This window comes from Sorex fumeus, unplaced genomic scaffold, assembly GCF_029834395.1.
Source record: "Sorex fumeus unplaced genomic scaffold, SorFum_2.1 ptg000011l, whole genome shotgun sequence".
Classification (NCBI taxonomy): Eukaryota; Metazoa; Chordata; class Mammalia; order Eulipotyphla; family Soricidae; genus Sorex; species Sorex fumeus.
This window is the reverse complement of record NW_026606068.1, coordinates 5,521,583-5,537,757: the sequence shown is the minus strand read 5'-3', so window position 1 is coordinate 5,537,757 and position 16,175 is coordinate 5,521,583. Positions and strand designations below refer to the sequence as shown.

General features: G+C 59.8%; 1 protein-coding gene across 2 annotated transcripts in view; it reads right to left on the bottom strand.

The window, feature by feature from the left end:
- The window catches only part of CLSTN1 (calsyntenin 1), a 51,196-nt gene that overhangs the window by 10,735 nt on the left and 24,286 nt on the right, over positions 1-16,175 (bottom strand). Inside the window, exons 2-9 of one of the 2 annotated variants that reach the window (XM_056110977.1) lie at positions 16,014-16,136; positions 9,110-9,139; positions 7,833-8,028; positions 5,879-6,087; positions 4,680-4,829; positions 4,412-4,597; positions 2,587-2,835; positions 2,322-2,443 (exon numbers count right to left, since the gene is read on the bottom strand). In XM_056110977.1, the coding sequence (XP_055966952.1) occupies positions 2,322-2,443; positions 2,587-2,835; positions 4,412-4,597; positions 4,680-4,829; positions 5,879-6,087; positions 7,833-8,028; positions 9,110-9,139; positions 16,014-16,136 (1,265 nt within the window). The remainder of the gene's footprint in view (positions 1-2,321; positions 2,444-2,586; positions 2,836-4,411; positions 4,598-4,679; positions 4,830-5,878; positions 6,088-7,832; positions 8,029-9,109; positions 9,140-16,013; positions 16,137-16,175) is intronic. The other variant, XM_056110978.1, reaches the window with a different exon arrangement.

Sequence of the window (16,175 nt, the reverse complement as noted above, 5' to 3'; positions counted from 1 at the left end):
TGAAGTCTTTCATGTTAGCTCACATCTCTACGGAAGCCGAAGGCAGCTTAAGCTCCTTCAGAAATGAGCTCGCGTCACAGCCTCCCGTTTCCAAGCACTGCAGTTCCGGAAAACAGAAAGACAGTGTTGCTACATGAGTGGCAGGGTCTGGTCTAAGACCATGAGAGCAGGGACCGGCCAACACGCAGAGGGCAGGGGCCGAGGACAGAGGACACGAGGACACACCGAGGAAACAGTCCCACGACTGCAAAATCCACGAAAGAAAACAGGAAGGGGCCAGAGCACAGGACAGCGCGGAGGGTGCTGGCCTGGCACGCAGCCAACCTGAGCTCCCTCCCAGCACCAAAGATGGTCCCCGGCCCCCATCAGCAGTGAAGCCTGAGCACGCTGGGCTTGGCCCTCAAAACCAAACAAAGACAGAAGAAAAGAGAATACAGAAGAATGCAGTTCTCCTGAGGAGGAGAGGAAGACGACTTCTGAAGGGCGACAAGACCAGCAGACGCCGGAGGAAGTGCGGGACGCAGAGTCAGGCCGGGCCCAGAGGGGACCACACCCGGGAAGCATGCCCTTGAACTCCGATCACCACAGGCGGGGGGGAAAACGAGTCCCAGAGCACCAAAGAGAAGAAATATCCTTCGGTCACCCAAACAGAGACGGAGTGTTTTCCAAGGGCAGGAAAATCAAGACCGTAACCAGGCATCTGGGGGAGGGTCGCCCGAGATGCTGGGGACTGCAGGGTGCAGGACAGTCAACAGGGGCCTCTGGCCAAGCTCAGGCCTTTGAGGCATCTCTTCAGCCTGGCTCCAGCACATGGTAACAGAGACGCGCTTTCTGGGGTTGAATCTCCAGCGCCAGGCACAAGTTTCGCGGCTAGCTCAACTGACCTTCAGGATGAAGAGCAAACCACGGACAAAACTGAGGCGGAACTGGCTGGGACTGGGTGGCGGCTCTGCAAGCTGCAGGCCCAGGACAGGACAGCGGGTGGAGCGACTGCCTTGCACACAGCCGACCCGAGTTCGATCCCCGGCATGGCATCCCATATGGTCCCTCAAGCACTGCCAGGAGTGATTCCTGAGTACAGAGCTAGGAGTAACCCCTGAGCATCGCAGGGTGTGGCCCAAAAAGCCCAAAAGAGAAAGAATGGAGGATTCCAGCACTGCAAAATCCCTCTGCAGCACTGCGAGGTGTGGCCCACCCCCTAGCCCCCACCCTAGGACTCGTTCCCGAAAGTGTTTTGGGGAAGGAAGAATCTACACAAACAAAAACCACGTAACTTGTGCTACCCTGGCACTCAGGGGACCAACTCGGGGGCCACACCAGAGGTGCCCAGGGGCTGTGACTGCACCTGCTTATTCCTTTCTTACTCTTGTTTTGAATCTGCTTGCCCGGCTGTTGCTGCCAGAGCCCAACATTTCACTGACACAGCACATTTAACTGCACAGCAGTTTCATCCGCTGACTCTGAGAGACGCGTCAAATTAACACAGTTGTTTTTTGGATTTTTTCTTTTTCTTTTTGAGCCACACCAGTGTTGTCCTGGGCTGACTCCTGGCTCTGTGCTCAAGGGACCACTCCTGGTGGGGTCTGGGGGCCCACGTACAGTGCCAGGGATCGCAGCTGGATTGGCCACATGAAGGCAAGCATCTGAACCATGCACTGCTTCTCTGGCCCCACGTCAGTCCATCTCCATTTTGGCCTGGGGCTACTCCCGGCTCTGGGCACGGGGTTCCGGCCACATAGCCGGCAGCCAGCCCTAACACCTGCCACATGACTTTGCCCGGCTCAATGGAGGGCTGCATCCGTGAGCGCCTGAGGGCCTGTCCAGCACTGCTCTGAGCTGGAAGACCCTTGAGCTGCCGCCCTGGCTCTGCAGGTCACTCTGAGCCCCTTCCAGCTGAGCCCCGCCGGCCGGAGCCCAGGGTCCCAGCTGCAGCACCTGCATTCCTGTCCTGTGACCTGGCTCCCTGACCCCAACAGACAACTTCGGGTTGGTGGTATGGTGTAAACCACATATTAAAAACATAAAATAGAGGCTGGAGCCATAGGACAGCAGGGAGGGCATTTGCCTTGCACGCAGCCGATCTGGGTTTGATCCCCGACATCCCATATGGTTCCCGAGCACTGCCAGGAGTAAATCTTGAGTGCAGAGCCAGGAGTCACCCCTGAGCATCGCCGGGAGTGACCCCCAAAAAAGCCAAAAAAAAAAACCAAAATAAAAACATAAAATAAAAGCCGCTTTCAGAGGGCAGCTCCAGGAACTGACCCATGAACCGTGGTGCCTCCTTGAGCTTGGCAAAGCCCCCGCGCGTCGCTCCTGCTCACCTGATTGAGCTTCCAGTGGAATTCCGCGGGCTTGTACTTCTTCTCCGCCACCGGCTCCTGGCGCAGCAGGAAAATGAGGCGGCAGCCGTGCACGGAGAGCGAGAAATGGTGTCGGTTCATGTCTGCAGAGGAAGCCTGAGTGAGCCACCTGGGGCCAGGGACAAGGCCGGGGCCTGGACCGACTCAGTGGGGGGGAATGCCGCCTGGGTTTCGGGGCCCGCCGCGCCCTCGGCTCCGTGCCCTTCCCTGGGCCGGCCCCACGCACCCGTCCGGTCAGAGCTGCAGAGGATGGCCTCTTTCTTGCGGCCGAAGGGCCCGTGCCGCATCCACACAGACAGCGTGAAGGGCTCCTCGGGGCGCACAGAGACGACGCCGTCGGGGACACGCACCGCCTGCGTGCCGTTGAACTCGAACACCTGGTCGCTGTCGTGGCCATTGTCGGTGGGGAGCCCGAGCGTCCAGTTGGCGGTGCTGCTGGGCGCGGGGAGCAGCTCGGTGGTACCCGACGCTGCGCCTGCCGGACAGAGGGACGCTGGGTCGTGCGTCTGCAGCCACGGACTGAGCGATGGCCGAGGGCCGCGGGGAGCCCGGCCGTCTCCCGCCCAGGACTCAGGGCATCTGTCTGTGTGGGATCACCCAGGGACGGGCTCAGGTGTCACTCCGGGTGGGGCCTGGGGACTGTGTTATGTGCTGGGGACTGGACTCAAGTTTGGCCATGTGAAAGGGAAGTGCTTTCCCACTGACCCATCTCGCCAGTTCACGTGTAGGTATTTTATTTATTTATTTATTTATTTATTTAGGGCACTTTTGGAGTCACACCTGGCGCTATTCAGGGCTGACTCCTGGCTCTGCACTCAGGAATTACTCCTGGCGATGCTTGGGGATCCATGTGGGATACCAGGCATTGAACCCAGGTCAGTGGCACACAAGGTAAGTGCCCTCCCTACTGTGCTATTGTTCCGGCCCCCCAATCAAAAGTATTTTAAAAGGAAGAAAGAGGCACCAAGAGATAGCACAGTGGTGGGTCGCCTGCCTTGCACAAAGCTGACACGGATTCGATCCCTGGACCCCATAGGGCCCCCGGGGTCCTCCCAGGAGTGATTCCTGAGTGCGGGGCCAGGAGTAAGGCCTGAGTGAGCCTCTCTGGGTACGTGCCCCAAACAAAGAGAAATCAAAATGAAAAGGAAGAGAAAGAGGCAGCAAGGCCGTGCGACAGGCCGAGGGCATGATGGGCAAGCACCCAGGTTTCCCCACTGTCAACACCAGCCTCACGCCAGCCATGCCGGGGACTGCATCTGCTGCCCCCAGTGAGCCCCGTCAGGAGTGACCCCTGCACGGACAGGCACAGCCCAGGAAACCAAGTAAACAGATAATGAGGCGCTCCTGCTCCCCCCGCGAATGTAGGCCTGTTGCAGAAGCCTGGTGGCACACGCCGACCCCAGGAGCCCTCTTGTTCAGACCCGGCACTTGGTGGCACTGACCTCCCTGGGAACGGAGTCGCCCCCACTGCCTCCTCCCATTCCCGTGCCTCCTGGCACAGGGCCCCAGACCACATCTTCAGGATCCAGCCCTGGGCACGGGGTCACCAAGCCAAGAAGAGCACTTTCACAAGCGTCCCCGTGTTGGGGACCGGACCTGCTCCTGAACCTGCACCCTGCCCTGGTCCTTGTCCTGTCTCCAGGGGTGGCATGATGCGACTGGAAGTCTAGAGGAGCAGACACCCTGGGTGCCAAGGCCAGCTCTGCCATATCCTGGCAGCGTGGCCATAGGCAGGCCCTCCTGGCTCAGTCGGCTGCCAGGGGAAAAACAGCACCCACAGCCCCACCAGGAGTGACCCGAGAGCACGGAGCCTGGAGCAAGCCCCGAGCACCGCAGGGTGTGGCTCCAATCAAAACAATAAAATGATGAATGTCCCCACCCACAGAACACTCTGGGGGTGGTTCTAGCCTCCCCTGAAGCCTGAAGCCCACCAACACACACACAGCCCCACACACTCACATACACACACACTCTCTCTCTCTCTCTCTCTGTCTCTCTCTCTCCCTGCCTCTCTTTCTCACTCCTTCTCTCTCACCGCCCCCTCCTCTCACCACAGAGCTGGTGCAGGGACTTCTCAGAGTAGGTGTCGCGGTCGCAGCCTTTGCCGATGTGGCCCGTCTCCAGCTCCAGCGTGGCCTGCACGGAGGCCACGGGCTCGCCGCAGGTCTCCAGGTGGAGGTTGGGGAAGAGGGTCAGGGCGCCGGTGCCCGGCTCATACTCGAGCCTGTCGCTCCACCCTGCGGGCACACACACGCGCGTGGAACGGGGCACTCGAGGCGCGGCGGGGCCGCCGCAGGGCCGGCCGGGGCAGCGGCTCACCTTGCCAGCCGGGCGTGCAGGTGGGCCGGACGCTGATCTTGACCAGCACGTCCTCGGCGGCCCTCTTCTTCCCGCAGTCGTAGGCCGTGACCGTCAGCTTGTACTGATGCTCCTTCCCGTAGTTGAGCTTCTCCGTGTTCCTGATGTAACCTTCCGGGGGGACCAACCGTGAGCCCCCAGCCCCGCGGGAGCCAGAGGACGGCCGCGCAGACCCTCGCAAAGGGAAGGTCCCGCACCTTGACTCCCATTCACCCACAGGAGGGCGTCAGGGAGGGGGACGCTGATCTCAGGGTTTCGCAGTTAGCACGTAAGGAAGAAGCCAAAGGAAGGAATCCAAGTGCTTCAACGCGACAGCAGCAGCGCGGGAGGCAGCTGCGGGGGCCTGACTGGGCGCCCTGGCTGAGTGACCATTACCGCACGGCCTGTGATGCCCGTGACGTCATCAGAGCCCTGGGCCGGTCCCTGTGAGGACACTGTAACCCAATCAAGCAGCTCTAAAATAGCTCCTTCCGGCCAGTTCCTGAGGACGCAGAGGCCTGGCAGGAGGCCTATGCCTGGATCCTCGAGATGAGACTGACGGGAGGAGCAAGGCCAGTGCCCAGTGCCCAGTTACTCAGAGGCCGCGGACAGAGAGGCGTATCCTAAGGGGACTGAGGGGGCCCGGGGATGACTCCGATTCCCAGGCACTCTCCATCAACCTGGCTGGACAGCTGAAGGCCAGGCCTGCAGAGAAGGTGATGCTCAGGCCCAGTGGGGGGCCCACTGGGGTCACACCCAGGAATGTGGGGGCCCACAGGGATCGGGAAGCAGAGCCCCTAAGCCTGGTCCTGCCACTGCAGCCCTCGTGGGGCCTGTCGCAAGAGCAGAGGAAGAGAGCACTGGCCTCATGAGTCGGGATCAGGTGGGAGCACCCTCACACAGGGATGGGGCCTTTGGGGGAGCACAAGGTTGGGGGAGGGCACCAGGGCAGCGCCCACACTGGGCTTCAGGACGATAAGAAGAGAAGAAGGATGCATCCCGCCCGCGGGGACACGGAGAGAAGGCCAGGGTCCCGGAGACCAGAGCCACGCACACGCCCGCCACCCTGGCACGTGGCGCTCGCACGCACCCCCTCTCTGTGCCTCACTGACACGCCGGCAGAGTGGGGGCTAAGCCGAGGAGGCGTCCCCTAGGCGCGGGAGGAGGGGCCTGGGCCTCACCGTCCTTGTCCACGGCGAAGGGCACGTCGGGCGTGACGATCTCATAGCTGCAGATCTGGCTGAACTGCGGGGAGCAGTCGGCGTCCACGGCCTCCACGCGCAGGATGCGGTCGGGCTGCCTGCCCTCCGCCACCGTCGCCTTGTACGACTTCTCCTTGAACACGGGCCCGAACTCGTTCACGTCGTTCACCCGGATGTGCACGGCGGCCCTGTGGGCAGAGGACACGCGTGGGTGCTCACCGGGACCAAGACGCAAATCACGCTCACTCTCCACTTCACAGACACAACCGGAAGCAAAACAGACTAGGGATTGACGAGCGTGCCCGCGCGCAGCCGGCCCGGCCTGACCCCGCACGCCACACAGGGTCCCCCAGGAGCTGCCAGGAGTGAGCCGGAACACCGCTGGGTGTGGCCCCCAAAACGGAAAGTAGGAATCTGAGTTGATTCTTGCAGATTCTAGAGAGTTGGGCTAGAGCCCCACTGGCTGCACTGACAGAATAAACTGCAACAGAGACATCCGTTCCCAAGGACACATGCCGTGAGAAGCCCAAGACAAAGTAGGGCCAGAGAATGGAGTTGGGAGGCTGGAACGGAGGCGGGGCGGGGCCCACAGGAGTGAGCTCCGGATTCCACTCTGCAGACACGGAGGGAAGGGAGGAAAATGCTCAGGAAGCGGCATCAGGGCGTCTCAGTGGGCACACATGCTGGGGCAGAGCCCGGGAGTCTGCGGGGGTAACGGCCCTGCTGCCTGACTGCTCCCTGAGGGGCTGGACGGGACAGAAACAAGGACCCCAGTCTCCGGGCGGTCTCGCTGGCTCTCCTGCCCAGGAACACAGACCCCACCCGGGGAACCAGGATGAGGGGTGCTTGTGGCCTCCCAGCCCCCAACCTTCATGGGGGACCTGGCACTTTCTCAGCAACCCCCCACCTCAGTGGATGAACTGGCCCCCCAGACTCGCCAGGACTGACTCTGCTGGTGAGGAGCAGACGGTGGGGGCACCGGGAAGTCAAGCCAGAGCGCGTGATTGGGAAGTTATTCTGCTCCGAGCCAAAAAACAGCCAAGGAGCCTGGAGGCCGGAGCCCTCTGCGGACACAGGAGCTGAGCCTTGGGCTGGGCCCCTCTGGAGAGCAGAGGCTCCCGCAGGAACAAAGGCCGAGGCGGGACCCTGAGGGGGACACCCAGGACCAAAGCTCTTCCCTGGCGAGCGTTCCAGCCACAGACTCCCACCCGTCTCCTACCAGCCTCAAAGCCCCAGCCGGGGCGTCTGGGGGAAACCTCACCCTCAAACCAGCTCTGCCGGGGCGGGACAGTCCCCGAGACGTGGCCTCTGGGCTGCCCCCTGCGGAGACGCGGGTTCTCCTGACCGCGCCTCTCTCTCCTTCCTCCCATCTGGAAAACTGTTCCTTTCGCCTCAGTCCCCTCCTCTTGCTGTGTCTTTCCTCCCGAGGCCCAGGGAAGGCCAGGCTGCACTTCTGGCCCAGGTTCCTTTGCCTGGAGCAATTGTTGCTGAGCCCCTCGGCTCCCCATTCCTGGGCCAGGGGTCAAGTCCAACACAGTGGGGAGCAGGTGGGACCCAGGCCCAGCTGCCAAGGGCGTGGGGAGTTGGGGAGATGTCAGTCTGTGCCGGGCAGATTCCTTGGTCCTGACCCTCAGGCAGGGCCCCAAGTGAGGCAGGACACCCCCCTCGGGGTCTCCCGCCACCAGTAAGTCACCCACAGCATCAGCGGCAGAGGGCACACAGTGCCCGAGAAAGAGCAGAACGGGAATTCACTGTGCCAGCAGGAAGGAGGTGCGGGCACCCAGAGGGATGCAGAGATGCCCAAAACTCCTCTGGCATAGAGTGGGGGGTCCCCACGTTCCCCACGGGACAGCTTAGGAAGCCCAGTGGACTCGTGCTGCCCACAGCCAGGCCGGGGCTCGTCTCTCCCTCACGCAGCGCGGCGGGTACTTACTTATGGGACTTCTTGCCGCCCACGCCGTCGGGCCCCTGGCCGCAGTCGTAGGCCTGCAGGGTGAAGGAGTAATCCTTCTGCAGCTCACAGTCCAGCTTCTCCCGGGAGCGGATGAGGCCCTCGCCCGTGGACTTATCCACGACCACGGCGTCAAAGGGGACATTCTGCCCGTGAATTTTAAATCCACAGATCTCACCTGGGGAGTCAAAGCAGCGGCGTCAGGGTTCCGGCCGCAGCCCGCTGGCTCGTGCCCCGTCTCTGCCCCCGCCCCCGCCCCCGGCACACAGGAATGACAAGGGCAGCCAAGGAGGGGGGCGCCGGTGGGGAAGCGAGGGCACTGTGTCCCGGGGAGCTGGGGGCTTAGTACGGAGCAGCGCGGTCCGGCTTTCCAGGCAACTGGCTGAACTTTGCATCCAATCATGCAGGGATACAAAAGAGCGAGAAGACAGACAGGCATTTCACAGGAGACTTCGGGAGCTCCGGGGGAAGGGGCCTCATTAGCCAGCGGCAGAGGCCTGCCACGCCACACGGCACCCCAGCTCCAGGCAGAGCGGGGGGCGCTCTGGACCTGACCAGAGAGAAGGCTAGAACGCAGTCAGGCGTGGAGAGAGGAAAGCGTGAGAGCTAGGTTCGGCACCGTAATTACAGAAATCACCAGAAACGCGTCTTCCTGTGCAATGAGCCTGGCCAAAATTAGGGAATCAAAAACAAACCACTGGATGAGAAGGGTAGGAATACCGGCTGCTCAGGCATCCACTTCAACCGCCCTGACGGGGGCAGGCCCTGGCTCGGGACCGGGCCCCACCAGACCCACAAACACAGCTGCCAGGAGCTCGGGCCCCGGTGGGGGGCGGGGGGCTCCCCGCTGACAGGTTAAAGACCTGGATTTCCTTTCCTGTGCACAGGAGCGAAACTCAGCATTCTGAGAGCCCACAAGAAACCTTCCAGAACGGCCTCGCGTGGGAAGAAGGCCGACCTTGTCCCAACGCACAGCTGAGCGCGAACTCTGACAGGAGCCAGAGTCTCGGGGCCGAGGGTCTGAAACGCACAGCAGTATCCGGGAGAGTTCAAATGGATGCCTGATTTCCAGATATTTCTAACCCGGGGTTCAGTTACAGACAGTTTCCATCCATGTACTTAAAAAACAGAAACAAAGAGAATAAACCAAGGGCAAAAGAAGCAGGCCAGTGTTTTCTGTTTAGGGGCTGATTCCCAATTTTATAAACAGAGTTAGTGGGTTAATACGCAAGAGAGGGAGAGAAAGAACCCGTCATCACCTTCCTTGGTGACTGTCACCTCAAAACTCTCTAAAGGAGAAAAGATAAACCCACGTCAGTACCACAGGCAGGTGAGGCCGGGGCAGCGGGCGGAGGCTGCACGCACACACACGCGGGGTCACCGGCGCAGGCCCGGAGCCAACTTACCACCGACCGCGCTGCCGGGCTGGGCGGCCACGGGCTGCCCTGCCCTCCCGGGCCCAGGACTTGCCCTGCAATCGCCTCTCAGGCTCCACTCTCCTGATTTTCCGTGCAAGTGGACATCAGGGGGTTAGTTCTGGCAACATCACCTCATCAGCAGACTTCCTCGGAGCCTGGGGCCTGAGCCCTGCCTCCGTTCGCGCGGGGTGGCACGGCGCCGGGAGACCCGGGACACGGGCTGACCCCGCGGGGCCTGAGTGGCACACGGCTGGACGTGGCTATCTGCCCCGTGCAAGCCCTGCCCTTGAGGCTGCTGACCGTGAGGGTGGCCGGAGCCACTGGCCAACAGCTGCAAGGTGCGAGGCCCCGTGAGCTCGAGGGGGCGGGCTGGGGTGGAGAGGGGGGTGGGGCAGAGGGTGGCTGGGGGGGGGTGCTTGTCCTTCCTTGCTTCGGGTGTTGGGGGGCTTGCAGGACATGTTGTCTCAGCAGGGACAGAGGGACAGAAGAATCCTGTGATTGTCTGGGGAGGAATTCTAGATACAGGGACAGTCTGAGGCACGGCAGGGGCCGGGGATGACAGTCCCTGGAGCCGGGGGAAGTTGGCGGGGCCGTGCTGAGCAGCCCACATGTGCCCGCCCCCTGTGCCATGTCCCTGCCCTCCGACTCATCCCGAGCCACCTCCCGCCCCAGCCTCGGTGTCCACAGCCGCCAGCCAGATGTGCAGACCTGCGACAGACCCCCTGAGCCACCGAGGCCAGATGGGTTGTGAGCAGAGTTAGGTGTGTGGCCCAGGGTTAAACCCAGACCCGCACAAATCCAGCTGCTTCCAGCCCCTCTGCTCAGCAGTTTCCCAGAAACTTTGATACATAGTGACAAGAGGCCAGAGAGATAGTACAGAGTTAGGTACGGCTCTTGCCTTGTCTGTGGGCTGACCCTGGTTCCCTGCGCCCCACCAGAAGTGACCCCTGAGCACAGAGCCAGGAATAAACCCTGAGCACTGTTGGATGTGCCCCAAATCCCGCTCACCTCCAAAAAACCGAAACCAAAAGCAAAAACGGGGGCCAGAGAGATGTCCAGCAGGTCGAGCTCTTGCCTTGCATTCGGCCGACCCTGGTTTGGTCCCCCACACCCCACATGGCCCCCTGAGCTACCAAAGGTGATTCCTGAGCACAGAACCAGGAGTAACCCCTGAGCATTGACAGGTGTGACCCAAACCTTCCTCCGTCCCGAAAAAAAAAAGACCAATATATTGAAGGGCCAAGGAGACAGTACAAGCCTTAAGGAACAAACCTTCCACCCCACCTACCCCGGTTTGAATCTCAGGCACCACATATGGTCCCCCAGGAGCCACTCGGGGTCACTCCTGAGCAGAGTCAGGAGTAACCCTCTGAGCACGCCCACTCGGTGTCTCCCAACACAACAGGGCCCGGATGCCAACAGCAGGCCTCAAGTCGGGCGCTGAGAATTCTGGGCTGTGCGTTAAGAACACAGTTGGCCCATGGGGCAGGAGCCATGCTTGCCTTGCAAGTGGCCAATGCAGGGCTGATCCCCATCTGGTCCCCGTGGCACTTCCAGGAGTAATTCCTAAGCACAGAGCCAAGAGTAACCCCTGAGCACTCTCAGGTGTGGCCCCAAAACAAAACCAAAAGAAGACAGTTTTCCCGGCTGCACCCCAAGACCCCGACCCCGCGGAGGGGGAAATGCAGAGCAGTTCTGCATCTGCTGGGAGCAGAGGCTGGGGCGGTGGCCACGCTGGACATGCACGTGTGCGTGAGGACAGGTCCTTCCCACAGAGCCAGACCCTGCACTCGTATGCACGGCCGAGCCTGCCCGCCACACCCGTGTCCCCTCCGCCCCTCACTGCCCGCTCATCCAAGCCACGGGCAGGAGCTGGCCTGGCGGGGTACTCAGGTCCACACCATGCACTTCCTCTCTGCTAGCATCACCAGGAACACAGACCAACTTTCATTCTTTTTAAATTTTCTCTTGGAGATAAAATTTTGTAAAAAAAAAAATATTTTTTTTTAATTAAAAAATTTTTAAAAATTCTGGTTAGGGGAGCAAGTTTGGGTCACAGCTGATTTAAGTACCCAGGGATCATTCCCGGGGTGTGTGAGGGGTGGGATCCTATGAGCCCTCTCCCCAACCCCCACCCGCCGCTCAGTGCTTACTGAGTCTCAGCCTTGCGGGAGGCCGCGGCTCCCAGGATGGCCTCCCGCACTTCCTCCAAGCCCCACACCCCAGGTCTTCAAATATCTCTACCTCTCTACCACCCAGAAATGGCAGACGCATACGCCCCGACCCATCACCTCCCGCTCATGGGAGCAAACCCAACGTCGTCAGCCCAGGAGGCTGGTGGAAGAGCAAAGCTGGGAACCTGATGGGACCCTGGTGGCAGGGCACGTATCTCACACAGAGCCCGCACGTGTGCTCCACACCCCCAACAAAAATAAAGAGGAAAAAAAGCAAAACTGGGCAGAGTCCTCCCCAGGCTACCCTCGGGCCCGGCCACGTGAGTTTCCGAGCACAGCAGCTGGTCCCCGTGGTACCCCGTGAAAATCAAGGCCCTGCTCTTCCCGAGGCTCATCGGTGCGGAGTCAAACTCACGGTCACAGCCAGAAATGACCAAAGGTCAAGTGAAGCTCCAGGCCCGGACTCTGAGGGGGAGGAGACAGAGGGAGCAGAGTGGGGGAGGGGCTGGCTTGCACCACACACGATCCTCCCACCCCGCCAGGAGTCATCCCTGAGCACAGCTGGCTGTGGCCCGCAAACCAAAGCTCCACACTAGAGCCCTTGCCGTGCACGTGTGAGATTCCCCAAAGGCAAGTCAACAAATTCTCGGGGCCTGAGGGATAGTACAGTGGGGGAGGGGGGGGCCGGGAGAGAGTCCAGTGGGTCAGGCATTTGCTCTGCACACAGCTGACCCAGGCTCAATTCCTGTTGTCCCATATGGTCCCCTGAGCCCTGCCAGGAGTGATCCCTGAGTACAGAGTCAGGAGTAAGAACTGAGCATCCCCGGGTGGGGCTCCAAAACAAATAAATACATTCTATGAGAACACAGGCAAGTTGTGAGAGCCATTGTAGACACGTGAGAAAAACGCTTCTGACAGAATGCTGTAGCATTGTAACACTGTAGCACTGTCCTCCCGTTCAACGATTTACTGGAGGGGCACCAGTAATGTCTCCATTGTGAGATTTGCTGTTACTGTTTCTGGCATATGAATACGTCACAGGTAGCTTGCCAGGCTTTGCTGTGCGGGCGGGATACTCTCGGTAGCTTGCCGGGCTCTCCGAGAGGGGCGGAGGAATCGAACCCTGGTCGGCCCGGGTCAGCAACAGAATGTTAAGTAAAAAAGAAAAAAAATTTTTTTATAAAGATTCTGTTAATAATAGAAGCAAAGAGTGAATACAGCATTTAACAGGTACTAGGCACTGGTTTAAGCTCTTTACCAGTGCAAAGAAACCCCCAAACCTTCTAAGTGCCATCATTATTTTCATTGCATAAATGATATAACTGGGACACAGAGAGGTTTGGTACCGTGCCAGGCCACACAATGACTCGGGGGTCTATGCTCAGGGCACTGTGAAAGAGCTGAGGTTGTCCACCCTTCTCAACCCCAATCGGGCAGCAGGGCACCGAGGGACAGGTTTCCATCCAGGGCTGGGGTGTCTACTCTCCACCTCAGGTCAGGGTCCACACAAGAATCAGTTCCAGGGTGCTCCTATCCTCGACAGCCACGCCCACAGGGAGGCCACGCCCATGCAAGACGCTCACACCCACTAGAGGCCCCGCCCACACGGGAGGCCACACCCACACGGGGAGACCACCAAGGGGTCCACGTTGTGAGTGGAGATGCTAGGGGCCTGGGGTGAGCAGCGGGAAGAGGAGGAGCTGATCCATTCTCCCATTGGGCAGCCACTGCCAACCGTCACATGCTGCCACATGTCCAGGCACCAGACAGGCAGATCCACAGATACAAAGCATCAGGACCGGGAAATGGTGGATAAAGACCGGGAATGTTCTGGATATAGAGAATGGCTGATGGCTGAATTGGAGACTTTTAAAGGAGAGATTCAGGGCTGGAGCAAGAGCACAGCGGGTAGGGCATTTGCCTTGCACACAGCTGACCCTGGTTTAACTCCCAGCATCCCATATGGTTCCCCGAGCACCGCCAGGAGTACTTCCTGCGTGCAGAGTCAGGAGTAACCCAAAAAAGCTAAGTAAATAAATAAATAAATAATAAAATAAGAGGAGAGATTCTGGGCCTCAGAGACAGGAGAGCACCACAGTAGTGGTCCCTGAGCACAGGGCCAGGAAGGGCCTCTGAGTACCTCTGGGTGAGGCCCACATAAACCCCCCAGCCCCCTAAGATAAAGAAGACTTTGTAGCAAGGGAGATACACCAGTGGTTCGGGCCCTTGCCCTGCATGTGTGAGGCCCTGGTTGACCCCCCCAAGCCTCCTTCCAACAGAAAGGGGAAAAATACTATGAGTTACCGTTTCCCTTGAAACCTCTCAAAGGACACACCACCTCATCCATCTGTCCTCGGCAGCAAAGACAGACCTCTCCCTGGTGCGGCCCTGGTGTAAACATACTTCAGGGGTAGGGGGATTCCAGGACCAAACTTCTGTACCTCAGTGAAAAATGGGGGTAAATTCCCACCAGCACAACCCCTCTAGCAGGGTTTCACACATGGTTCTGGTGCATGACAGTGTGACACGAAATCCCACAAGAAAGTGAACTGAGAGACACTTCAAGGACAGGATTTCCCCTTCCAAGTCAGAGTCCCACCGACACTGCATCTACTGCTGCGTTGGAACTTTCTGGGGGCCTGAGAGGGCCCAGCCCACAGGACAGAGCCACTCTGGGCAGGGCCTGGAGCAAGCACAACGGCCGGGCTGTCCCTTTCACCGGATGGCTGGGGCTGGAGCACAGGATGTGCACGAGGGAGCCCTGAGCTTCATCCCGGGCACCACAAGGCCCCCGAGCACCTCGGGGGCAACCCCCAAGCACCACTGGGTGTCACCCCAACCCCCCCAAAACTAAAAAAGAATAAAAGTGAAATAAAATGGAGATGGCCATGAAGTATACCTCAGGGCCACTGAGCATAAGTGCAAGTTAGTCTGGGTAAGGCGCTTAGCCGGGCCTTGGCGAGCCGTAGAAGCATCCCGTCCCTGGGGACGGACACCAGCACTCCACAAGCACTCGGCTGACAGTCACGCACCCAGACACCGGGGAAGAACATGCAGAAATGGCCATGGGCAATCCTTAAATGCAGGAAATTTCCACAAGGCCCACATTCTCCCAAATGAAAGCGAGGCCAGTGTTTTTTCTGTTGGGGTGGTTGAGGCCACACCCGGCAGCTCAGTGCTGGGGGTCACTCCCAGAGGTACTTGGGGCTTGAACCCGACCTCCTACACATGAAGCAAGTGCTCCAGCCCTACATCAGCTCGGTGGCTTTCCACCTTCTCACACCTGCAGGTGGGCAGCACCTTAGGGAGCCACTGAACTACAAGGGCCTATGAGAACCAAACACTGCTTGTGAAGAAACAGAACCACTGTATACATGCGTGTAAACAAGTGTGCCCATGCACACACAAGTTGAGTGCACACACGCACACACAGAACCACTGTCACAGGGGAAACCAACAGTGAATGCTAACAATGGCTTTAAGTCTGGGGTGTCAGAATATCACCTCAGTGTGAGACGAAACATCCACCTCACTGAATTTCTAGCTGAAAACGAAAGCCAAGTAAAACAAAGATTTGGTAAGGTGTCCTCCCCTGCCGCCCCCAGTGGCACCAGCCAGTTCTCGGGACACCTGCCCTAACGGGGAAGTGGGCTGAGTTGCATGAAGAACAGATATGTCTTCCAAAGAGCCCGCCCGAAGCCAGCCCAGCGGTCCTGGGGCTCAAACCAGTCAACCGCATTTGTCTGAGTTACGTGCAGGCAAACACAACTTGCTCTTTAACTGGAGAATTGTTATTGGGCAAAGACATAACTCAAAAAAACCTCTTCCCCCATTAATTTGGTAATGGCAGTCTGTCTCTGGGACAAGAGGGATGGGAGCGCCGTCCGGCCAGCACTGCACACACCGCGGCTTGGAAAGCCCGCTAATGGGGACGCCGCCAGAGCAGAGTGGCCGGGCCCCAACCTCTGCAGTGCCCTCTCCAGCTGAATGAAAGGCAAACTCTGAGCTTCCTCTCGCCAGGGTGGGAGGACAATCTGGCTGCGACCCCCGTGTCCCCGTGGGGCGGCTGGCCCCAGGCTGTGGGATCTGCCTAGGGGGCGTCTTCGCCAAACAGAAACAGATGGGACGCACTCTTGGCTGCACTCCCGCTAAATAAAAGAAATGCTCAGCTTCCTCGCGAAACCCCGGCAGCTGTCATCGCTGCTCGGGGACCTCACCCCGTCCCCACCCACCTGCCCCCTGGCAAGGGAGTCTGCGACTTAGCAGGGCCTCAGGCGCTACTGCCCTTGGTGCTACCTGGTGACAAGCAACACGGCAGTAGCTTTGGAACGAGTATAAGCTCTTGGCGGGAGAGTGGCCAGGAAACCAGCTGTTAAAGTTGTAAAGGAAAACCCCAGGCATAAGCAGCTCTAAAAGACACGGTCTCCCTCCCCAGTGGCTCGGAGAGCCTCGGCCGACAGGCCCCGCCCCTTCAGAAGCCCCGCCCCTGCCTGCAGGCCCCGCCCCTCCCGCTACGCCCCGCCCCTCTACCGGCACGCCCCGCCCCCCAGCATGCCCCGCGCGGCGCCTACCCGAGAAGCGCAGGGGCGCATCCTTGTCCAGGGCGATCAGCGGCGGATCCAGCAGCACCGCGTTGTCGTTCTCGGTGACGATGCCATGGTAGGTGGGCTCCAGCCATGGCTTGTGCTTGTTAACTGCGAAAACGAAAGGGGAGCGAGGCAGTGAGTGCAGGG